This window comes from Oncorhynchus masou, chromosome 13 (genome assembly GCF_036934945.1).
Source record: "Oncorhynchus masou masou isolate Uvic2021 chromosome 13, UVic_Omas_1.1, whole genome shotgun sequence".
In the NCBI taxonomy this organism is placed as follows: domain Eukaryota; kingdom Metazoa; phylum Chordata; class Actinopteri; order Salmoniformes; family Salmonidae; genus Oncorhynchus; species Oncorhynchus masou.
Window position 1 is genome coordinate 5,242,327 of NC_088224.1, and position 26,474 is coordinate 5,268,800.

General features: G+C 44.5%; 1 protein-coding gene across 3 annotated transcripts in view; it reads right to left on the bottom strand.

Annotated features, from left to right (window-relative positions):
* Positions 1-7,256: 7,256 nt before the first annotated feature.
* The window catches only part of LOC135551669 (serine/threonine-protein kinase 3-like), a 30,819-nt gene continuing 11,601 nt past the window's right edge, over positions 7,257-26,474 (bottom strand). The window contains exons 8-12 of one of the 3 annotated variants that reach the window (XR_010457348.1): positions 22,882-23,004; positions 20,198-20,393; positions 18,446-18,630; positions 9,640-11,272; positions 7,257-9,602 (exon numbers count right to left, since the gene is read on the bottom strand). Coding sequence is in view for 2 of the 3 variants with exons in the window: in XM_064982847.1 (XP_064838919.1) it covers positions 11,111-11,272; positions 18,446-18,630; positions 20,198-20,393; positions 22,882-23,004 (666 nt within the window). In the remaining variant the exon portion in view is untranslated. Of the gene's footprint in view, positions 11,273-18,445; positions 18,631-20,197; positions 20,394-22,881; positions 23,005-26,474 lie in introns of all 3 variants that reach the window. The other 2 variants (XM_064982847.1, XM_064982848.1) reach the window with 2 other exon arrangements.

The window sequence follows — 26,474 nt, forward strand, 5'->3', positions numbered from 1 at the left end:
CCTCTCCCCTCCTACAGCCTCTCCCCTCCTACAGCCTCTCCCCCCCTACAGCCTCTCCCCTCCTACAGCCTCTCCCCTCCTACAGCCTCTCCCCTCCTACAGCCTCTCCCCTCCTACAGCCTCTATCCTACAGCCTCTCCCCTCCTACAGCCTCTCCCCTCCTACAGCCTCTCCCCTCCTACAGCCTCTCCCCTCCTACAGCCTCTCCCCTCCTACAGCCTCTCCCCTCCTACAGCCTCTCCCCTCCTACAGCCTCTCCCCCCCTACAGCCTCTCCCCCCCTACAGCCTCTCCCCTCCTACAGCCTCTCCCCCCTACAGCCTCTATCCTACAGCCTCTCCCCTCCTACAGCCTCTCCCCCTACAGCCTCTATCCTACAGCCTCTCCCCTCCTACAGCCTCTCCCCTCCTACAGCCTCTCCCCCCTACAGCCTCTCCCCTCCTACAGCCTCTCCCCCCCCACAGCCTCTCCCCCCTACAGCCTCTCCCCTCCTACAGCCTCTCCCCTCCTACAGCCTCTCCCCCCCCTAAGCCTCTATCCTACAGCCTCTCCCCCCTACAGCCTCTCCCCCCTACAGCCGCTCCCCCCTACAGCCTCTCCCCTCCTACAGCCTCTCCCCTCCTACAGCCTCTCCCCCCCCTACAGCCTCTATCCCACAGCCTCTCCCCTCCTACAGCCTCTCCCCTCCTACAGCCTCTCCCCCCTACAGCCTCTCCCCTCCTACAGCCTCTCCCCTCCTACAGCCTCTCCCCCCACAGCCTCTCCCCCCTACAGCCTCTCCCCCCCCTACAGCCTCTATCCCACAGCCTCTCCCCTCCTACAGCCTCTATCCTACAGCCTCTCCCCTCCTACAGCCTCTCCCCCTACAGCCTCTCCCCTCCTACAGCCTCTCCCCTCCTACAGCCTCTCCCCCCCCTAAGCCTCTATCCTACAGCCTCTCCCCTCCTACAGCCTCTCCCCCCTACAGCCTCTCCCCCCCTACAGCCGCTCCCCCCCACAGCCTCTCCCCTCCTACAGCCTCTCCCCTCCTACAGCCTCTCCCCCCTACAGCCTCTATCCTACAGCCTCTCCCCTCCTACAGCCTCTCCCCCCTACAGCCTCTCCCCCTACAGCCTCTCCCCTCCTACAGCCTCTCCCCCTAAGCCTCTATCCTACAGCCTCTCCCCTCCTACAGCCTCTCCCCCCTACAGCCGCTCCCCCTACAGCCTCTCCCCTCCTACAGCCTCTCCCCTCCTACAGCCTCTCCCCCCCTACAGCCTCTATCCTACAGCCTCTCCCCTCCTACAGCCTCTCCCCTCCTACAGCCTCTCCCCCCCCCCAGCCTCTCCCCTCCCTACAGCCTCTCCCCCCTACAGCCTCTCCCCTCCTACAGCCTCTCCCCCCTACAGCCTCTCCCCTCCTACAGCCTCTCCCCCCACAGCCTCTCCCCCCTACAGCCTCTATCCTACAGCCTCTCCCCTCCTACAGCCTCTCCCCCCCTACAGACTCTATCCTACAGCCTCTCCCCTCCTACAGCCTCTCCCCTCCTACAGCCTCTATCCTACAGCCTCTCCCCTCCTACAGCCTCTCCCCTCCTACAGCCTCTCCCCTCCTACAGCCTCTATCCTACAGCCTCTCCCCTCCTACAGCCTCTCCCCTCCTACAGCCTCTCCCCCCCCTAAGCCTCTATCCTACAGCCTCTCCCCTCCTACAGCCTCTCCCCCTACAGCCTCTCCCCCCTACAGCCTCTCCCCCCCCCTACAGCCTCTCCCCCTACAGCCTCTCCCCTCCTACAGCCTCTCCCCCTCCTACAGCCTCTCCCCTCCTACAGCCTCTCCCCTCCTACAGCCTCTCCCCTCCTACAGCCTCTACACTCCTACAGCCTCTCCCCTCCTACAGCCTCTCCCCTCCTACAGCCTCTCCCCTCCTACAGCCTCTCCCTTCCTACAGCCTCTCCCCTCCTACAGCCTCTCCCCCTACAGCCTCTCCCCCCTACAGCCTCTCCCCTCCTACAGCCTCTCCCCCCTACAGCCTCTATCCTACAGCCTCTCCCCTCCTACAGCCTCTCCCCCCCCTACAGCCTCTATCCTACAGCCTCTCCCCTCCTACAGCCTCTCCCCTCCTACAGCCTCTCCCCTCCTACAGCCTCTCCCCCCTACAGCCTCTATCCTACAGCCTCTCCCCTCCTACAGCCTCTCCCCTCCTACAGCCTCTCCCCCTACAGCCTCTCCCCCTACAGCCTCTCCCCTCCTACAGCCTCTCCCCTCCTACAGCCTCTCCCCCCTACAGCCTCTCCCCCCTACAGTCTCTCCCCCCCCTACAGCCTCTCCCCCCCCACAGCCTCTCCCCCCCCTACAGCCTCTCCCCCCCCTACAGCCTCTCCCCTCCTACAGCCTCTCCCCTCCTACAGCCTCCACCCCCCACAGCCTCTCCCCTCCTACAGCCTCTCCCCCCTACAGCCTCTCCCCCTACAGCCTCTCCCCCTCCTGCAGCCTCTCCCCCTCCTACAGCCTCTCCCCTCCTACAGCCTCTCCCCTCCTAAAGCCTCTCCCCTCCTACAGCCTCTCCCCCCCTACAGCCTCTCCCCTCCTACAGCCTTTCCCCCTACAGCCTCTCCCCCCTACAGCCTCTCCCCTCCCTACAGCCTCTCCCCTCCTACAGCCTCTCCCCTCCTACAGCCTCTCCCCTCCTACAGCCTCTCTCCCCCTACAGCCTCTCCCCTCCTACACCACTCAATTTAAACCATTTTAAATTCAGGCTGTAACAAAATATGGAAAAAGTTGAGTGATGTGAATACTATCTGAAGGCACTGTATAATGCACAATGTCTCAGGAAAGTGTCTGGGTTTCAATAATCCGTATAGAAACCTGGACCTAGAGCCAGCGTGAAAGCATCTGTAGCTACTGTAGGACTCGACATAGAACTCTTGTTTCATTGACCTTGACTGCAGACTATTTGTTTAGGCTATTAGCCAGACAAACCCCACTGAGTTCAACAATAAATAGTGAATTTATCCTCAAGCCGAACTACTTTTTTCCTCTTATTAGGCTATTTGATGTTTCATTTTTACAAGTTTATAAATAGCAGCTAAATACTGTATATAGCTATAGAAAGTAATGAGACAATCCCTAGTTAACTAGTGTTGAGGGTGGACTGATAGTACACCACATAATGATCCCTAGTTAACTAGTGTTGATAGTACACCACATAATGATCCCTAGTTAACTAGTGTTGATAGTACACCACAATGATCAAATCAAATCAAATTTTATTTGTCACATACACATGGTTAGCATATGTTAATGCGAGTGTAGCGAAATGCTTGTGCTTCTAGTTCCGACAATGCAGTAATAACCAACAAGTAATCTAACTAACAATTCCTAATCTACTGTCTTATACACAGTGTAAGGGGATAAAGAATATGTACATAAGGATATATGAATGAGTGATGGTACAGAGCAGCATAGGCAAGATACAGTAGATGGTATCGAGTACAGTATATACATGTGAGATGAGTATGTAAACAAAGTGGCATAGTTAAAGTGGCTAGTGATACATGTATTACATAAGGATGCAGTCGATGATATAGAGTACAGTATATACGTATGCATATGAGATGAATAATGTAGGGTAAGTAACATTATATAAGGTAGCATTGTTTAAAGTGGCTAGTGATATATTTACATCATTTCCCATCAATTCCCATTATTAAAGTGGCTGGAGTTGAGTCAGTGTCAGTGTGTTGGCAGCAGCCACTCAATGTTAGTGGTGGCTGTTTAACAGTCTGATTGCCTTGAGATAGAAGCTGTTTTTCAGTCTCTCGGTCCCAGCTTTGATGCACCTGTACTGACCTCGCCTTCTGGATGATAGCGGGGTGAACAGGCAGTGGCTCGGGTGGTAGATGTCCTTGATGATCTTTATGGCCTTCCTGTAACATCGGGTGGTGTAGGTGTCCTGGAGGGCAGGTAGTTTGCCCCCGATGATGCGTGGTGCAGACCTCACTACCCTCTGGAGAGCCTTACGGTTGAGGGCGGAGCAGTTGCCGTACCAGGCGGTGATACAGCCCGCCAGGATGCTCTCGATTGTGCATCTGTAGAAGTTTGTGAGTGCTTTTGGTGACAAGCCGAATTTCTTCAGCCTCCTGAGGTTGAAGAGGCACTGCTGCGCCTTCTTCACGATGCTGTCTGTGTGAGTGGACCAATTCAGTTTGTCTGTGATGTGTATGCCGAGGAACTTAAAACTTGCTACTCTCTCCACTACTGTTCCATCGATGTGGATAGGGGGGTGTTCCCTCTGCTGTTTCCTGAAGTCCACAATCATCTCCTTAGTTTTGTTGACGTTGAGTGTGAGGTTATTTTCCTGACACCACACTCCGAGGGCCCTCATCTCCTCCCTGTAGGCAGTCTCGTCGTTGTTGGTAATCAAGCCTACCACTGTTGTGTCGTCCGCAAACTTGATGATTGAGTTGGAGGCGTGCGTGGCCACGCAGTCGTGGGTGAACAGGGAGTACAGGAGAGGGCTCAGAATGCACCCTTGTGGGGCCCCAGTGTTGAGGATCAGCGGGGAGGAGATGTTGTTACCTACCCTCACCACCTGGGGGCGGCCCGTCAGGAAGTCCAGTACCCAGTTGCACAGGGCGGGGTCGAGACCCAGGGTCTCGAGCTTGATGACGAGCTTGGAGGGTACTATGGTGTTGAATGCCGAGCTGTAGTCGATGAACAGCATTCTCACATAGGTATTCCTCTTGTCCAGATGGGTTAGGGCAGTGTGCAGTGTGGTTGAGATTGCATCGTCTGTGGACCTATTTGAGCGGTAAGCAAATTGGAGTGGGTCTAGGGTGTCAGGTAGGGTGGAGGTGATATGGTCCTTGACTAGTCTCTCAAAGCACTTCATGATGACGGAAGTGAGTGCTACGGGGCGGTAGTCGTTTAGCTCAGTTACCTTAGCTTTCTTGGGAACAGGAACGATGGTGGCCCTCTTGAAGCATGTGGGAACAGCAGACTGGTATAGGGATTGATTGAATATGTCCGTAAACACACCAGCCAGCTGGTCTGCGCATGCTCTGAGGGCGCGGCTGGGGATGCCGTCTGGGCCTGCAGCCTTGCGAGGGTTAACACGTTTAAATGTTTTACTCACCTCGGCTGCAGTGAAGGAGAGACCGCATTTTTCCATTGCAGGCAGTGTCAGTGGCACTGTATTGTCCTCAAAGCGGGCAAAAAAGTTATTTAGTCTGCCTGGGAACAAGACATCCTGGTCCGTGACTGGGCTGGATTTCTTCCTGTAGTCCGTGATTGACTGTAGACCCTGCCACATGCCTCTTGTGTCTGAGCCGTTGAATTGGGATTCTACTTTGTCTCTGTACTGACGCTTAGCTTGTTTGATAGCCTTACGGAGGGAATAGCTGCATTGTTTGTATTCAGTCATGTTACCAGACACCTTGCCCTGATTGAAAGCAGTGGTTCGCGCTTTCAGTTTCACGCGAATGCTGCCATCAATCCAAGGTTTCTGGTTAGGGAATGTTTTAATCGTTGCTATGGGAACGACATCTTCAACGCACGTTCTAATGAACTCGCACACCGAATCAGCGTATTCGTCAATGTTGTTATTTGACGCAATACGAAACATGTCCCAGTCCACGTGATGGAAGCAGTCTTGGAGTGTGGAGTCAGCTTGGTCGGACCAGCGTTGGACAGACCTCAGCGAGGGAGCTTCTTTTTTTAGCTTTTGTCTGTAGGCAGGTATCAGCAAAATGGAGTAGTGGTCAGCTTTTCCGAAAGGGGGGCGGGGCAGGGCCTTATATGCGTCGCGGAAGTTAGAGTAACAGTGATCCAAGGTTTTTCCGCCCCTGGTTGCGCAATCGATATGCTGATAAAATTTAGGGAGTCTTGTTTTCAGATTAGCCTTGTTAAAATCCCCAACAACGATGAATGCAGCCTCCGGATAAATGGTTTCCAGTTTGCAAAGAGTTAAATAAATTTAGTTCAGAGCCATCGATGTGTCTTAATAAAAAATGTTTTAAAAAAAGAATAGAAAACAAAGTGATAACTGGCTCAGGCCACAGTGTACTGTGCATTAGTTTGGTCCGCTAGAAAGTGAATTGTTCCATTTCAATCTTCAGGCCACTGCTTATATTGAGTACAGCGCAAAACTGAAATTATTTTCTCCTCTTGGGGGGGGATATATACGGCTGTGATTATAATCAAAGATAATTCCCTAGTTAACTAGTGTTGATAGTACACCACATAACGATCCCTAGTTAACTAGTGTTGATAGTACACCACATAATGATCCCTAGTTAACTAGTGTTGAAAGTACACCACATAACGATCGCTAGTTAACTAGTGTTGATAGTACACCACATAACGATCCCTAGTTAACTAGTGTTGATAGTACACCACATAATGATCCCTAGTTAACTAGTGTTGATAGTACACCACATAACGATCCCTAGTTAACTAGTGTTGATAGTACACCACATAATGATCCCTAGTTAACTAGTGTTGATAGTACACCACATAATGATCCCTAGTTAACTAGTGTTAATGATCCCTAGTTAACTAGTGTTGATAGTACACCACATAACGATCCCTAGTTAACTAGTGTTGATAGTACACCACATAACGATCCCTAGTTAACTAGTGTTGATAGTACACCACATAATGATCCCTAGTTAACTAGTGTTGATAGTACACCACATAACGATCCCTAGTTAACTAGTGTTGAGGGTGGACTGATAGTACACCACATAATGATCCCTAGTTAACTAGTGTTGAGGGTGGACTGACTATTAATTGGCATTAATAGACAGGTTTTACTCAAATTTCTATCTAAGCTGGGACAGAGTGTGAGGACATCTCATGTCATGCAGGTTCAGGTAGCCTGTACTCGGGTAGCCTGTACAGGACAGTTGTGTGTGTTTGTGTGTGTATATATATTTGTTTTAAACAAAACTATTATATAACCTGAAAAACTGGAATTTCCAACTTTAATTACTGAACAAGTAATTCCATTATTGCCGCCAGCCAGCAGTATAAATGGCACCCGTGCAACACTGCATATTGCTTCATGTAGGATATATACAGTATATATACATATTTTAAACAACCAATAAATATTGAACCATTAGCTAAAGCAAAGCTATTAGGCTACATGCCCTGGCACCACAGAAAGCCTAGGATCGATTCCACAGGCAGACAACTGCAACCTTGTAGGGGACTGGAGAAACTGCGTACAGGTTGTACATTGTGGAAGTAAATGAAGAGGAACTAGGGCAAAATATTAAAAGCTGAGGAGTTTTATTACAAAAACTTTATATGGGAATCTCCCATCTGTGGCAAGGGTCTTCTAGGTTGTGTAATGGTACTGTGAAGTAGTTTGTTAAAAGCTGAGGAAGAGAAGTGTGAACCATGACAGTACTATATACAGATAGTACTGTCATTCTGTATAGTATATCACATATCCCACTACACAGCAGATTGATGCAAAGATCAACATGCATAGTATTAGGCAAACATCATGAACCCAGAGACATCTGACATGACCACAACAAGTCTTCCAGAAATGTTTCACAACATTCAATAACTCATGTGTTTCTATGACAATGGACTGAACAGCTTTAGTAAATGGACGATGCAAGGTAAATCCATCCTTCACTCTCACCGTCCACCTAAAGGAATGCTGGTCCTATTGGGTTTAGTGATTCTCATCAAGCACGGAAACAATATTAATTAACCACAATAATAAAAATACTCAATATAAAAGTGACTTGACTCCTTGTAGAAGCCTCTTTCTGAACCCTACAATGTAAGATATCACACCACGCCCTCAATCATCACCTGGATAAAAACTCTTTGATGTGCTTGTAAAAGAGCAGTTACTAGGATCCGTTATTACATGACTGACAGGAGATTCCCTCCTCTGTCCATCAAGTGGTTTCCTTCCTTATTATTCAACCTCCCAGGGAACAGAGTCAGCCATCTCTACAGAACGTCATACAGAATCACTACTCACAGAAATAACATACAGTCAGACAGGAGCTGCTCTCTGTCTCTGGGAATATACAGTCAGACAGGAGCTGCTCTCTGTCTCTGGGAATATACAGTCAGAGGCAGTGTTCCAAATGCACCCTATACTCTGTGTAGCAGCTATGGGTCCGGGTCAAAAGTAATGCACTACATAGGGGACAGTGTTCCATTTGGGACAGACCCAGAGTATGGAAATCTTATGACAGTGAGCGCACGTTAAGACTCATGAAGCACTAAGAGTACAGGAAACCTAAAGCCTGTGTCAACATTACAGGGAAACCTGTAATATAGTAACCTAGTAACCAACTGGCTCAGAATATCAAGCAGAACAGGAAAGGATAAACAACTGGCAGACGTTCCAATGAACAGGGGTTAACTTCTCGGTGCACATCAGATCACATCCTCTCCATTAGGTTTTCAGATCGAGTTCCTAATGGGAGAAAAGATTCTGTCCACTCAGATCACATAAATTAATTGCTTTAAAAAAAGATATATATATTTTTTTAAGGCATTTATTCTCATCCAGATAGTGTTTGGTAGTTGACAAACCTCAACAGTTGTATTATATACAGTATTACATCATGATGTATCAAATACACACCACAGGGTTTCCATCGATGCACTACTCTATCATCCCCCAGGCTGGCTGCCACTACCACAGGGGAACTGATATGAATCGTGGGGCTATATTGAAGGTGCGACAGTACATGTAGAATGTCCCATCCGTGTGGAATCTCGGTGAACTGCAACAACTAGGCTCCATTCCAAACAACTCCAATCCCCTACCTCGCATCCCATTTCTCTGTAACATGGTGGTTAGTGCTATCTGGATTTCAGGGAACGTCCCTACCCTAAACCATAACACTTACCTAACCTTGACCATGACCATTTTCAACTTCAATGGGGTAACGTTAAGAGTTACATTCTCAGGACCAATTGTCGTTATGGCTACAGACTGTACAAGGATACCGGATAGCATGGACAATGATGGTGGACGTCCAAAGGACCCCGGATAACAATTCACTTTCAGTTTCGTCCAACTTTCAACAGCCGTAAAAAAAAGTTGTTATTGAAAATATATTTGATAGCGATTTAGATGGTTTCTCACACATGATTGTTTTCTTTGTATCACCTGGAAACGACAGCCATTTCTACAATGGCCGCTTCCCCCAATCTGCCATCTGTCGTTGAGATGACCACGCCTCTTAGTGACGCCGATGTAAGGATGGTGAAGCTTCCCCATCTTAACAACATAAACTAGCTTTTCTTGTCAAGTAGAAAGTCTGCAGTTTACAATGCGTTGTTGTATCCTCCTTTAACATTATTTTCCATATCGCTGGTCATTTCCCAAGAGGCAAATAAACTCAGACAGTTTATCAGAGGATGCTCTAAAGGGGAAAAACGTATCTTTAAGAAAATGTTAATCAATAATACTTTGGGATATAAGGCTACCTACAGGTTCATAATTAACAGAGGGGTATAAGGCTACCTACAGGTTCATAATTAACAGAGGGGTATAAGGCTACCTACAGGTTCATAATTAACAGAGGGGTATAAGGCTACCTACAGGTTCATAATTAACAGAGGGATATAAGGCTACCTACAGGTTTATAATTAACAGAGGGATATAAGGCTACCTACAGGTTCATAATTAACAGAGGGATATAAGGCTACCTACAGGTTTATAATTAACAGAGGGATATAAGGCTACCTACAGGTTCATAATTAACAGAGGGATATAAGGCTACCTACAGGTTCATAATTAACAGAGGGGTATAAGGCTACCTACAGGTTTATAATTAACAGAGGGATATAAGGCTACCTACAGGTTCATAATTAACAGAGGGGTATAAGGCTACCTACAGGTTCATAATTAACAGAGGGATATAAGGCTACCTACAGGTTCATAATTAACAGAGGGGTATAAGGCTACCTACAGGTTCATAATTAACAGAGGGATATAAGGCTACCTACAGGTTTATAATTAACAGAGGGATATAAGGCTACCTACAGGTTTATAATTAACAGAGGGATATAAGGCTACCTACAGGTTTATAATTAACAGAGGGATATAAGGCTACCTACAGGTTCATAATTAACAGAGGGATATAAGGCTACCTACAGGTTCATAATTAACAGAGGGATATAAGGCTACCTACAGGTTTATAATTAACAGAGGGGTATAAGGCTACCTACAGGTTCATAATTAACAGAGGGGTATAAGGCTACCTACAGGTTCATAATTAACAGAGGGGTATAAGGCTACCTACAGGTTCATAATTAACAGAGGGGTATAAGGCTACCTACAGGTTCATAATTAACAGAGGGGTATAAGGCTACCTACAGGTTCATAATTAACAGAGGGATATAAGGCTACCTACAGGTTCATAATTAACAGAGGGGTATAAGGCTACCTACAGGTTCATAATTAACAGAGGGATATAAGGCTACCTACAGGTTCATAATTAACAGAGGGGTATAAGGCTACCTACAGGTTCATAATTAACAGAGGGGTATAAGGCTACCTACAGGTTCATAATTAACAGAGGGGTATAAGGCTACCTACAGGTTCATAATTAACAGAGGGATATAAGGCTACCTACAGGTTCATAATTAACAGAGGGGTATAAGGCTACCTACAGGTTTATAATTAACAGAGGGGGAGGCTAATAATTGTTTAAAATAGTCCTGAGGGCCAGCAGAGCCATGGGAAGATAGGATAACTCCAGGTTACACTGACTACTGGGGTGGTGATGAGAGACAAAATGGGGGACATTTAGAAGCACAGAAGCAGGGTGAATTAAATTCCAGACAGCGGTCAGGTCTCTCCTCTCCCTTGGTCAGGTCTCTCCTCTCCCTTGGTCAGGTCTTAACAGAAAGCACCAGGTCAGAATTCCTTTTCTAAGGTCCTCAGCAGTTCTGCAGCCAGAGTGCTGATCTAGCATCAGTTCTGCTGCCAGAGTGCTGATCTAGCATCAGTTCTGCCTTTTAGATCATAAGGAATAAGATTACGTGGAAAGTGGACCTTAGCCTAGATCAGCACTCTGGAAAGTGAGACGCTGTATGAACACGGGCCCAGGTCAGAATGTGTTCCTCAGGTCAGGCTCTTCAGAAGTTCTGCTGTCTGCGTTTCTTGGCGTCCATTGCGTCGAGGATGGGTTGTCTCTTGGCGGTGTAGCGCTGGCGCAGCTCCTCAATCTCTCTCTCCATCATGGGGTCCAGAGCCGTCAGACGCAGCTGCAGCTCCTCAAAGTCAAGGTTCTTCAGCTGCTTAGACAGAGAACACGCAGGGACACACAGAAGGAGAGAAGCAACTTTAGAACACGGCACAACCTAAATCACTGTGTCAGATAGGAAGTAAAGACCAAGGGATGGACAGAGATAATGTCACCTGACTGTGGATCACAGAGATAATATCACATGACTATTGATCACTGAGATAATGTCACATGACTATTGATTACAGAGATAATATTAGATTCCTACTGATCAGAGATGACATCACATAGTACAAATCACAGAGATGACATCATATGACTATTAAATCACAGAGATAATATTACATTCCTATTGATCACAGACATGCTATTACAAACCACCAGGGGTCTTTTCACAGTCCCCAAATCCAGAACAAATTCAAGAAAGCATACAGTATTATATAGAGCCATGATTGCATGGAACTTCCTTCCATCTCATATTGCTCAAATGAACAGCAAACCTGGTTTCAGAAAACAGATAAAGCAACACCTCACGGCACAACGCCTCACTCCTATTTGGCGTAGATAGTTTGTGTGTATGTATTGATATGTAGGTTACATGTGCCATTAAAACATGTTTTGTAGTTCTGTCCTTGGGCTGTTCTTGTCTATTAATGTTCTGTATTATGATTCATGTTTTGTGTGGACCAGGAAGAGTAGCTGCTGCTTTTGCAACAGCTAATGGAGATCCTAATAAAAACCCAATACCACTTTTTAAATGTATTTATCTGAATATGTTATGTACGTATGTACACTACTGGTCAAAAATTTGGACACACCTACTCATTCAAGTGCTTTTTCAATTATTTTTAATTTTTTTACATTGTCGAATAATAGTGAAGAAATCTAAACTATGAAACAACACATATGGAATCATGTAGTAACCAAAAAAGTGTTAAACAAATCAAAATGTGTCACCAGCAAAGCACCACCACACCTCCTCCTCCATGCTTCAAGGTGGGAACCACACATGCGGAGATCATCCATGCACCAACCCTGCGTCTCAAAAAGACACGGCGGTTGGAGCCAAAAAACTAAAAATTGGACTCATATACAGTGGGGCAAAAAGTATTTAGTCAGCCACCAATTGTGCAAGCTCTCCCACTTACAAAGATGAGAGAGGCCTGTAATTTTCATCATAGGTACACATCAACTATGACAGACAAAATGAAAAAAAAAATCCAGAAAATCACATTGTAGGATTTTTAATGAATTTATTTGCAAATTATGGTGGAAAATAAGTATTTGGTTAATAACAAAAGTTTCTCAATACTTTGTTATATACCCTTTGTTGGCAATGACAGAGGTCAAATGTTTTCTGTAAGTCTTCACAAGGTTTTCACACACTGTTGCTGGTATTTTGGCCCATTCCTCCATGCTGATCTCCTCTAGAGCGGTGATGTTTTGGGGCTGTTGCTGGGCAACACAGACTTTCAACTCCCTCCAAAGATTTTCTATGGGGTTGAGATCTGGAGACTGGCTATGCCACTCCAGGACCTTGAAATGCTTCTTACGAAGCCACTCCTTCGTTGCCCGGGCGGTGTGTTTGGGATCATTGTCATGCTGAAAGACCCAGCCACGTTTCATCTTCAATGCCCTTGCTGATGGAAGGAGGTTTTCACTCAAAATCTCACGATACATGGCCCCATTCATTCTTTCCTTTACACGGATCAGTCGTCCTGGTCCCTTTGCAGAAAAACAGCCCCAAAGCATGATGTTTCCACCCCCATGCTTCACAGTAGGTATGGTGTTCTTTGGATGCAACTCAGCATTCTTTGTCCTCCAAACACGACGAGTTGAGTTTTTACCAAAAAGTTATATTTTGGTTTCATCTGACCATATGACATTCTCCCAATCTTCTTCTGGATCATCTAAATGCTCTCTAGCAAACTTCAGACGGGCCTGGACATTTACATTTACATTACATTTTACATTTAAGTCATTTAGCAGACGCTCTTATCCAGAGCGACTTACAAATTGGACATGTATTTGCTTAAGCAGGGGGACACGTCTGGCACTGCAGGATTTGAGTCCCTGGCGGCGTTGTGTGTTACTGATGGTAGGCTTTGTTACTTTGGTCCCAGCTCTCTGCAGGTCATTCACTAGGTCCCCCCGTGTGGTTCTGGGATTTTTGCTTACCGTTCTTGTGATCATTTCGACCCCACGGGGTGAGATCTTGCGTGGAGCCCCAGATCAAGGGAGATTATCAGTGGTCTTGTATGTCTTCCATTTCCTAATAATTGCAGATTCAGTCTTCCCAGCCTGGTGGAGGTCTACAATTGTGTTTCTGGTGTCCTTTGACAGCTCTTTTGTCTTGGCCATAGTGGAGTTTGGAGTGTGACTGTTTGAGGTTGTGGACAAGGTATCTTTTATACTGATAACAAGTTCAAACAGGTGCCATTCATACAGGTAACGAGTGGAGGACAGAGGAGCCTCTTAAAGAAGAAGTTACAGGTCTGTGAGAGCCAGAAATATTGCTTGTTTGTAGGTGACCAAATACGTATTTTCCACCATAATTTGCAAATCAATTCATTAAAAATCCTAGAATGTGATTTTCTGGATTTTTTTTCTCATTTTGCCTGTCATAGTTGAAGTGTACCTATGATGAAAATTACAGGCATCTCTCATCTTTTTAAGTGGGAGAACTTGCACAATTGGTGCCTGACGAAATACTTTTTTGCCCCACTTTACCAAATAGGGCTTTCTTCTGAATACCAAACCTACCTTGTCACAACACAACTGATCGGCTCAAACACATTAAGGATAGAAATGTAGTTCTATGGATGGTTCTTATGTAGTTCTATGGACGGTTCGATATGTAGTTCAATGAATGGTTCTATATCTTGTTCTATATGTACTTCCATGGATGGTTCTATATGTTGTTCAAAATGTAGTTCCATGGATGGTTCTATATGTTGTTCCATGGATGGTTCTATATGTAGTTAAATATGTTGATCTATGGATGGTTCTATATGTATTTTCATGGATGGTTCTGTATGTAGTTCCATGGATGGTTCTATATGTAGTTCCATGGATGGTTCTATATGAAGTTCCATGGATGGTTCTATATGTAGTTCCATGGATGGTTCTAGATGTAGTTCTATATGTTGTTCTATATGTAATTCTATGGACGGTTCTATATGTAGTTCCATGGATGGTTCTATATGTAGTTACATGGATGGTTCTATATGTAGTTTTATATGTAGTTCTATGGATGGTTCTATATGTAGTTCTATATGTAGTTCCATGGATGGTTCTATATGTAGTTCCATGGACGGTTCTATATGTAGTTCTATGGATGGTTCTATATGTAGTTCTATGGATGGTTCTATATGTAGTTCTATGGATGGTTCTATATGTAGTTCAATGAATGGTTCTATATGTACTTCCATGGATGGTTCTATATGTTGTTCAAAATGTAGTTCCATTGATGGTTCTATATGTTATTCCATGGATGGTTCTATATGTAGTTACATGGACAGTTCTATATGTAGTTCCATGGACAGTTCTATATGTAGTTACATGGATGGTTCTATATGTAGTTTTATATGTAGTTCTATGGATGGTTCTATATGTAGTTCTATATGTAGTTCCATGGATGGTTCTATATGTAGTTCCATGGACGGTTCTATATGTAGTTCTATGGATGGTTCTATATGTAGTTCTATGGATGGTTCTTTATGTATTTCTATGGACGGTTCTTATGTAGTTCTATGGACGGTTCGATATGTCGTTCAATGAATGGTTCTATATCTTGTTCAAAATGTAGTTCCATGGATGGTTCTATATGTTGTTCCATGGATGGTTCTATATGTAGTTAAATATGTCGTTCCATGGATGGTTCTATATGTCGTTCCATGGATGGTTCTATATGTCGTTCCATGGATGGTTCTATATGTCGTTCCATGGATGGTTCTATATGTCGTTCCATGGATGGTTCTATATGTCGTTCCATGGATGGTTCTATATGTCGTTCCATGGATGGTTCTATATGTCGTTCCATGGATGGTTCTATATGTAGTTCCATGGATGGTTCTATATGTCGTTCCATGGATGGTTCTATATGTCGTTCCATGGATGGTTCTATATGTCGTTCCATGGATGGTTCTATATGTCGTTCCATGGATGGTTCTATATGTCGTTCCATGGATGGTTCTATATGTCGTTCCATGGATGGTTCTATATGTTTTTCTATATGTAGTTCCATGGATGGTTCTATATGTAGTTCTATGGATGGTTCTATATGTCGTTCCATGGATGGTTCTATATGTCGTTCCATGGATGGTTCTATATGTCGTTCCATGGATGGTTCTATATGTCATTCCATGGATGGTTCTATATGTCATTCCATGGATGGTTCTATATGTAGTTCTATGGACGGTTCGATATGTAGTTCAATGAATGGTTCTATATATTGTTCTATATGTACTTCCATGGATGGTTCTATATGTTGTTCTATATGTAGTTCCATGGATGGTTCTATATGTTGTTCCATGGATGGTTCTATATGTAGTTAAATATGTAGTTCCATGGATGGTTCTATATGTAGTTCCATGGATGGTTCTATATGTAGTTCCATGGATGGTTCTATATGTAGTTCCATGGATGGTTCTATATGTAGTTCCATGGATGGTTCTATATGTAGTTCCATGGATGGTTCTATATGTAGTTCCATGGATGGTTCTATATGTAGTTCCATGGATGGTTCTTTATGTAGTTCCATGGATGGTTCTATATGTAGTTCCATGGATGGTTCTATATGTAGTTCTATATGTTGATCCATGGATGGTTCTATATGTAGTTCCATGGATGGTTCTATATGTAGTTCCATGGATGGTTCTATATGTCGTTCCATGGATGGTTCTATATGTCGTTCCATGGATGGTTCTATATGTCGTTCCATGGATGGTTCTATATGTCGTTCCATGGATGGTTCTATATGTCGTTCCATGGATGGTTCTATATGTCGTTCTATGGATGGTTCTATATGTAGTTCTATATGTAGTTCTATGGATGGTTCTTATGTAGTTCTATGGACGGTTCGATATGTCGTTCAATGAATGGTTCTATATCTTGTTCAAAATGTAGTTCCATGGATGGTTCTATATGTTGTTCCATGGATGGTTCTATATGTAGTTAAATATGTTGATCTATGGATGGTTCTATATGTAGTTCCATGGATGGTTCTATATGTAGTTCTATGGATGGTTCTATATGTAGTTCCATGGATGGTTCTATATGTCGTTCCATGGATGGTTCTATATGTCGTTCCATGGATGGTTCTATATGTCATTCCATGGATGGTTCTATATGTAGTTCAATGAATGGTTCTATATATTGTTCTATATGTACTTCCATGGATGGTTCTATATGTTGTTCTATATGTAGTTCCATGGATGGTTCTATATGTTGTTCCATGGATGGTTCTATATGTAGTTAAATATGTAGTTCCATGGATGGTTCTATATGTAGTTCCATGGATGGTTCTATATGTAGTTCCATGGATGGTTCTATATGTAGTTCCATGGATGGTTCTATATGTAGTTCCATGGATGGTTCTATATGTAGTTCCATGGATGGTTCTATATGTCGTTCCATGGATGGTTCTATATGTCGTTCCATGGATGGTTCTATATGTCGTTCCATGGATGGTTCTATATGTCGTTCCATGGATGGTTCTATATGTCATTCCATGGATGGTTCTATATGTAGTTCAATGAATGGTTCTATATATTGTTCTATATGTACTTCCATGGATGGTTCTATATGTTGTTCTATATGTAGTTCCATGGATGGTTCTATATGTTGTTCCATGGATGGTTCTATATGTAGTTAAATATGTAGTTCCATGGATGGTTCTATATGTAGTTCCATGGATGGTTCTATATGTTGTTCCATGGATGGTTCTATATGTAGTTAAATATGTTGATCTATGGATGGTTCTATATGTAGTTCCATGGATGGTTCTATATGTAGTTCTATGGATGGTTCTATATGTAGTTCCATGGATGGTTCTATATGTCGTTCCATGGATGGTTCTATATGTCGTTCCATGGATGGTTCTATATGTCATTCCATGGATGGTTCTATATGTAGTTCAATGAATGGTTCTATATATTGTTCTATATGTACTTCCATGGATGGTTCTATATGTTGTTCTATATGTCGTTCCATGGATGGTTCTATATGTTGTTCCATGGATGGTTCTATATGTAGTTAAATATGTAGTTCCATGGATGGTTCTATATGTAGTTCCATGGATGGTTCTATATGTAGTTCCATGGATGGTTCTATATGTAGTTCCATGGATGGTTCTATATGTAGTTCCATGGATGGTTCTATATGTAGTTCCATGGATGGTTCTATATGTAGTTCTATATGTAGTTCTATATGTTGATCCATGGATGGTTCTATATGTAGTTCCATGGATGGTTCTATATGTCGTTCCATGGATGGTTCTATATGTCGTTCCATGGATGGTTCTATATGTCGTTCCATGGATGGTTCTATATGTCGTTCCATGGATGGTTCTATATGACGTTCCATGGATGGTTCTATATGTCGTTCCATGGATGGTTCTATATGTCGTTCCATGGATGGTTCTATATGTCGTTCCATGGATGGTTCTATATGTCGTTCCATGGATGGTTCTATATGTCGTTCCATGGATGGTTCTATATGTCGTTCCATGGATGGTTCTATATGATGGTTCTATATGTCGTTCCATGGATGGTTCTATATGTCGTTCCATGGATGGTTCTATATGTCGTTCCATGGATGGTTCTATATGTAGTTCCATGGATGGTTCTAGATGTTTTTCTATATGTAGTTCCATGGATGGTTCTATATGTAGTTCTATGGATGGTTCTATATGTAGTTCCATGGATGGTTCTATATGTTGTTCCATGGATGGTTCTATATGTAGTTACATGGACAGTTCTATATGTCATTCCATATGGATGGTCCTATATGTCATTCCATGGATGGTTCTACATGAAGTTCCATGGATGGTTCTATATGAAGTTCCATGGATGGTTCTATATGTAGTTCTATGGATGGTTCTATATGTAGTTCTATGGATGGTTCTAAATGTAGTTCTATGGATGGTTCTATATGTAGTTCCATGGATGGTTATTTTTGTTGTTCTATATGTTGTTCTATAGAAGGGTGATTAGGTATAACTCACAAAGTCAAAGTCTCCGTCCTGAGGAACCTTCCAGTTGTCAGGGAAGACGTCCTTAGCCTGGCTGATGTGATAGCCTGGTTCCTGCTGCCGGTTATGGTTATAGCTCTCCTGTTGGACCTTAGAGTCCTGCTTGTCAAAGTAGTCCATGAAGGAGGGTCTCAGGGCCTGCTGGGAGGTTGGGTGTCCTGTGCAGAGAGAAGGTAGCATTTACTCTACTCTTCCTAATGAATAACAAAACCACACGGTGTGGAGGGAGTTAGAGCTAGGCATGTTGGAGTAATGAACACATGTTAAAGGGATACTTCCGGATCATTATGTCTCGGTTTCCAGTATGAAGGAAGTTGGGGGTAGTATCGTGAGCCGCTATGACTGTAAGCCTATGGGTATCAGCTAGCATTATGGGTATCTGCGAGCATGCTAGCTGTTCACATAGACTTCTAAGTGATTGCGCTAACGCTAGTTAGCAACTTCAAACTGTACGCAGAAACATAAAAATGGTTTCCACAAGGTCATTGACTCTGGGGAAGTAGATTAAGAGCCTCATTGCCAAAATCCTGATGTATCCCTTGAATATAATAATTTTCTAACTGTGAAGATTTATATCTAGGAGGAATAGATAAGGTTTTAAAATATACTGATCAAAAATATAAAAACGCAACATGTAAAGTGTTTCAAGAACTGAAATAAAAGAGCCCAGAAATGTTCCACATGCACAAAAAGCTAATTTCTCTCAAATGCTGTGCACAAATTTGTTTATATCCCTGTTAGTGAGCCTTTCCCCCCCAAGATAATCCATCCACCTGACAGGTGTGGCAAATCAAGAAGATAATTAAATAGCATGATTATTACACAAGTGCACCTTGCGCTGGGGACAATAAAAAGCCACAAAAAAGGTGCAGTTTTGTCACAACACAATGCCAAAGATATCTATATTTTTGAGGGAATGTGCAATTGGCATGCTGCCTACAGGAATGTCCACCAGAGCTGTTGCCAGATAATTGAATGTTCATTTCTCTACCACAAGTCGCCTCCAACATCGTGTTAGAGAATTTGGCAGTACGTCCAACCGGCATCACAACCGCAGACCACATGTAACCACGCCAGCCCAGGACCTCTACATTCGACTTCTTCACCTGGGGCGGCAGGGTAGCCTAGTGGTTAGAGCGTTGGACCAGTAACCGGACTGTTGCAAGTTCAAATCCCCGAGCTGACAAGGTACAAATCTGTCGTTCTGCCCTTGAACAGGCAGTTAACCCACTGTTCCTAAGCCGTCATTGGTAAAATAAAATAAATAAAAACCCGGACAGCTGATGAAACTGAATATTTCTGTCTGTAATAAAGCCCTTTTGTGGGGGAAAAACTCATTCAGATTGACTGGACCTGGCTCCCCAGTGGGTAGGCCTATGGCTGCACCCAGTCTTGTGAAATCCATAGATTTGGGTCTAATGAAGTTATTTGAATTGACTGACTTCCTTACATGAGCTGTAACTCAGGAATTGTTGTATTTTGCATTGATATATTTGTTTCCAGTAGCAACACTACTATACTAAAGACAGAGACAGTTACAGGACGGAGGTTGGGGGTTTAAGTCTTTCTTCATGTGCATCTAGTCTCAAATCAAATAAAAATGTATCACAAAAACTAGATAATGTCAGGTACTACGCCGACAGCTCACTATAATAAATATAACTAAATGATCACAAAATATACTATGTTACAGCCTACGGTACTATCCTGACAAGCTCTACTCACTCCTCATTGAGCCTTCATCGTTGTCCTCCTCATCACTGTTGATGACCATGGTTCCCAGGTCTGCCTCTAACATGGTACTGCCGTGCTCGATCATGGTCTGAGCTCCGTCACTCATGGTGCTGGTAGCTCTCATGGTTCCAGCCCCCTCTGACCCAGACTTCACCATGGTGTGAGAGTCCACTTCCACCTCCTCTTCCTGGACAGAGAGAGAGGAGGGTCAGGTCAATCAAACTAACTTGTAAAGTCCTTTTTACATCAGCAGGTGGACAGTAAGGTGCTGGGATTCATTCATACAAATACCCACTAACTGCGGAATGTGCAGGCCCAAACCTGAGCTGTGTAGAAGGACATGCTTCCCAGGAAATAAACAAATACGTTCAAAGTATCAACTGCAAGTATATCAAATGTGTGCTGGCCCATTATTATGCTTTCATACTAGGTATCTATTAACACAAAAACAACATTTTAAGTGTAAAATAAGCATTGGTCTTAAGCAACAAAAGCACTAATGTGTAATCCACCCATGCTCTACCATGGTTTTCCAACACACAGCTTTAACCTACTACAGTAGTTATGTTAGTCTATTGTACTTCAACACTATGTAGGCAGGTTGCATAGGATTCAAACCTTCTTTGTGGAAGAATGTAGGACTGGCATTTGGACATGAGCTAGCTGACGTTATTCTAAAATGGATGAAATTATTTCAAATCAATCTACACACAATACCCAATGAGGACAAAGCAAAAACAGGTTGACATTTTTGTAACTTTGAAACGACCTTATTTACATAAAGGTATTTCTGGGGGGTCTGAATACTTTCGGAATGCACTGTATGTTGAATGAGCATGGAGACGAGAGAGCCTCACCTTTACATAATGACCTTTACATATTTCAGTCTAACATGGCTATTGACTTACTTTTGGAGCTTTTGGAGCATAGGGTAGACAAATTATATACCAAAGACATCTTACATTCGCATTCAATAACTCTTTGCCACGTATAATATAACGGCACAATCATTTTAATTCAGGGATTTTTGGGGGGCTCATATATAGGCCTATGCATATGGGTGTTGGGAACTAAAAGCACTGTCCATTTTGTTGTGTATCAACTGCAATACTGTTTGATGTGACTTTAGATTGCATTGATGTCAGAGTGGTTAGAGGGACAATAGAGCCCTGAGTACCAGGCCATTAGGACCTGATGGAGGGACGATAGAGCCCTGAGTACCAGGCCATTAGGACCTGATGGAGGGACGATAGAGCCCTGAGTACCAGGCCATTAGGACCTGATGGAGGGACAATAGAGCCCTGAGTACCAGGCCATTAGGACCTGATGGAGGGACGATAGAGCCCTGAGTACCAGGCCATTAGGACCTGATGGAGGGACAATAGAGCCCTGAGTACCAGGCCATTAGGACCTGATGGAGGGACGATAGAGCCCTGAGTACCAGGCCATTAGGACCTGATGGAGGGACGATAGAGCCCTGAGTACCAGGCCATTAGGACCTGATGGAGGGACGATAGAGCCCTGAGTACCAGGCCATTAGGACCTGATGGAGGGACGATAGAGCCCTGAGTACCAGGCCATTAGGACCTGATGGAGGGACGATAGAGCCCTGAGTACCAGGCCATTAGGACCTGATGGAGGGACGATAGAGCCCTGAGTACCAGGCCATTAGGACCTGATGGAGGGACGATAGAGCCCTGAGTACCAGGCCATTAGGACCTGATGGAGGGACGATAGAGCCCTGAGTACCAGGCCATTAGGACCTGATGGAGGGACGATAGAGCCCTGAGTACCAGGCCATTAGGACCTGATGGTGGGACGATAGAGCCCTGAGTACCAGGCCATTAGGACCTGATGGAGGGACGATAGAGCCCTGAGTACCAGGCCATTAGTACCTGATGGAGGGACGATAGAGCCCTGAGTACCAGGCCATTAGGACCTGATGGAGGGACGATAGAGCCCTGAGTACCAGGCCATTAGGACCTGATGGAGGGACAATAGAGCCCTGAGTACCAGGCCATTAGGACCTGATGGAGGGACGATAGAGCCCTGAGTACCAGGCCATTAGGACCTGATGGAGGGACAATAGAGCCCTGAGTACCAGGCCATTAGGGACGGGTACTACCAACGCAAGACCACTGTGCATAAGAGGAGATTACCTTGACTCAATGGTCATGTGGAATTGTACTGCGGTCATGACTCGTGACAGCCGGTGTGACTGTAATACAGTCACCGCAACAGCTCTAGTTGAATTGAATTGCATTGAAGCTGTTCTGGCTCATGGTGGGCCAACGCCCTATTAAGACACTGTTGGTGTTTCCTTTATTTTGACAGTTACCTGTAGCTTTTATGTGAAGTGTTGAGGTCAGCTGTTGTTCTCTAGCTAGCTAGCTAATGGCAAAAGTAATTTGTGTCAAGGTTCCATGACCTTTTCTTTGCCTGTTCAGCAGACTGGTGTTAGCTAACTATTAAGATACGTTTTATTGGTGTCATATTGACTTTGATGAAATGGGGGGAATATTTTAATATAACATTCAGCATCAACCAATCCCCTACTTGTAGTTGACGATCATCAGAACTATAACGCCCCTAGAAGCCCAGCCATTAAGGCAGCTTGGTGAACATGTCTGAACCCAGCTGCTTTAATGGCTGTGTACTGTGTAAGCTATACGTACAGAGTCGTCCTCCTCCTCCAGCTCTCTCTGCTGCTCCTGTTGTCTCTTAGCCTTCATCTCCATGGACTCAGTGATCAGGTCTCTCAGGATGGTGACTGGCTTGGCTGCTGTGATGAACGGATGCTACAGGAGAGAGCGAGAGGAGGAAGGCAGTAAGTTGACGAAGCTCCACATGCCTGCCAGTGGTTTAATGTTTGTAGAGGAAGGGACAGCATAGACAGATAACTGTCAAGGTGCTACACTCTGATGAGCTACAGAAGACCACACTATGATGTTCTACCAGTATACAGGAGTCTGTCTGTCTGTGTCTCACCTGTGGTAGTCGTCCGTGTGTGTCTCACCTGTGGTAGTCGTCCGTCCGTGTGTGTCTCACCTGCGGTAGTCGTCCGTGTGTGTCTCACCTGTGGTAGTCGTCCGTCCGTCTGTGTCTCACCTGTGGTAGTCGTCCGTGTGTGTCTCACCTGTGGTAGTGGTCCGTCTGTGTCTCACCTGTGGTAGTCGTCCGTCCGTGTGTGTCTCACCTGCGGTAGTCGTCCGTCCGTGTGTGTCTCACCTGCGGTAGTCGTCCGTCCGTGTGTGTCTCACCTGCGGTAGTCGTCCGTCCGTGTGTGTCTCACCTGCGGTAGTCGTCCGTCCGTGTGTGTCTCACCTGCGGTAGTCGTCCGTCCGTGTGTGTCTCACCTGCGGTAGTCGTCCGTGTGTGTCTCACCTGTGGTAGTCGTCCGTCCGTCTGTGTCTCACCTGTGGTAGTCGTCCGTGTGTGTCTCACCTGTGGTAGTCGTCCGTCCGTCTGTGTCTCACCTGTGGTAGTCATCCGTCCGTGTGTGTCTCACCTGTGGTAGTCGTCCGTGTGTGTCTCACCTGACGTAGTCGTCCGTCCGTCTGTGTCTCACCTGTGGTAGTCGTCCGTGTGTGTCTCACCTGTGGTAGTCGTCCGTGTGTGTCTCACCTGTGGTAGTCGTCCGTCCGTGTGTGTCTCACCTGCGGTAGTCATCCGTCCGTGTGTGTCTCACCTGCGGTAGTCGTCTGTCTGTCTGTCTGTGTCTCACCTGTGGTAGTCGTCCGTCCGTCCGTCTGTCCGTCTGTCTGTCTGTCTGTGTCTCACCTGTGGTAGTCGTCCGTCTGTCTGTCTGTCTGTCTGTCTGTCTGTCTGTGTCTCACCTGCCAAGGCAGCAGCTACTCATCCTGGGGTCCAGCATAATTAAGGCAGTTTATACAACTTTAAAACAGTACAATACCTTCACAAATCTCACAACACACGGTGTGCCCTCAGGCCCCTACTCCACCACTACCACATCTACAGTACTAAATCCATGTGTATGCGTGTGTATGGTGCGCATGTTATTGTGTGTCTCTGCCAATGGTTGTGTTGCTTCAGTCCCCGCTGTTCCATAAGGTGTTTATCTGTTTTTTAAATCTGATTCTACTGCTGCATCAGTTCCTCTTATGTGGAATAGAGTTCCACTGTGTGCCTCCTGTCATGACGTTGCCCTCTTTTGGTACAGCAAGCCCATCCCCCTCTCCCTGCCTCCTTCAACTAGGCTGCTGTGGTCAGAGAAAGGTCGTAAATTCCTGAGAAGACCCTGCCTCATGGCCACATAGTATAGAGAGAGTGAAGTTTCATAGAGAACAAAGGAATTTCTTCCACCTCACAGAACTGGAGGTCCGAGCAAATTTCATGTTCCGGAGAAGGTATAAAAGATCGGTGAAGAATCCAGCTACGAACTGGTCCGTTTGTTACAACTTGGGAAAGCTCATGGGAGACGGTGGGCACATTACCATAACGCCGTTTATATAATAGCCTCAGATATGAGGTTTAATTGTTGTATAAGATGAATGAGTATGATACTGAAATTGTGTAATATGATTTTGAACTGTTTAATGAAGGAAAATCCAATTCCCCTTTGATTTGAACTAAATCAGAGGACCGCCCCTGTGCCCAGTTAGGGTCAGGCATCCTGGGACAGCCCCTTTTCTGAAATTCCGAATAAAACCGAACTTTGAGAAATTATCACCAGACCATTCTTTTCTCCATTAGGAGGGGACAAAGGTTGTAGACCATTGCTAAATATTTTAACCATACCACGTGGTTAAACTCTTAGACTATTGATACCAACAGAATAAGAACAAGTCTTTGATATTAATTACTAGTCTGCAGCTAGGAATTCGGTATCATTGAATGCGAAGAACGACAACCGCCGAAACATCCATTCTACAACAACATGAATGAATGTCACTCTGAACTATCCCCTCTAACCACGACAGAGAGAGAGAGAGACGGACAATTCTACAAAATAAACAACTTTTCAACAGCGATCAAGACGACACACTGAGCGTAAATATATATATTGATTGCAATTGTTCCCAAATGAGTGAGCGTTCATGTGCAAAGGATAAGCATTTCAATTATTATAATTATCAACTCTGTAGTGACTTCTCAGCTGACCCCCACTTCCCCTCGTCTAACAAGCCGCCATGCCAGTTTAGCCCACTAGGGCACATTCCCCTATCATTTCTTGTAACCACATTTCCCTTGCTGTTTTGTTTATGCATTTCTGTGAATTACTTAGTAATAAATAAATGATTGAAGACAATTGATGTATGGATGACTCATTGTGAAGACTGGGTTCGTGCAGATAACCAACAATTTACGACGTTTAGAATGAGACTAACGTGAGGTAAAGTAAATAATTCATTAATTCGAAGACTAATTGATCAGATAAAATATCTGAAAAGTTATTTTAGGAAATGATAACTTTGTAATCTGAATATATTCCTTGGTGCCCCGACTTCCTAGTTAATTACAGTTACATGATTAATCAATTTGATAGCGTAATACTAATTACAGAGAATCTTTGATAAAAACGAAGTCTTCAATTTAATGATAGTAAAGACACGACACTCCCTTTGCCTGTGAAGAGACCTCTGGTGGCATGTCTTGTGGGGTACGCATGGGTGTCTGAGCTGTGTGCTAGTAGTTTAGACAGACAGCTCGGTACATTCAACATGTCAATACCTTTCATAAATACAAGTAGTGATGAAGTCAATCTCTCCTCCACTTTGAGCCAGAAGAGATTGACATGCATATTATTAATATTAGCTCTATGTGTACATCCAAGGGCCGTGCTGCCCTGTTCTGAGCCAATTGCAATTTTCCTAAGTCCCTCTTTGTGGCACCTGATCACACGACTGAACAGTAGTCCAGGTGCTACAAAACTAGGGCCTGTAGGACCTGTCTTGTTGATAATGTTGTTAAGAAGGTAGAAACTAGGGCCTGTAGGACCTGTCTTGTTGATAATGTTGTTAAGAAGGTAGAAACTAGGGCCTGTAGGACCTGTCTTGTTGATAATGTTGTTAAGAAGGTAGAGCAGCGCTTTATTATGGACAGACTTCTCCCCATCTACACACTGTATATAGATGATTCTATTGTGTTTGTATATGTGTAACTCTGTGTTGTTGTTTTTGTTGCACTGCTTTGCTTTATCTTGACCAGGTCGCAGTTGTAAATGAGAACTTGTTCTCAACTGGCCTATTAAATAAAGGAGAAATACAATTTAAAAAAACTTAGCTACATTTACATTACATTTACATTA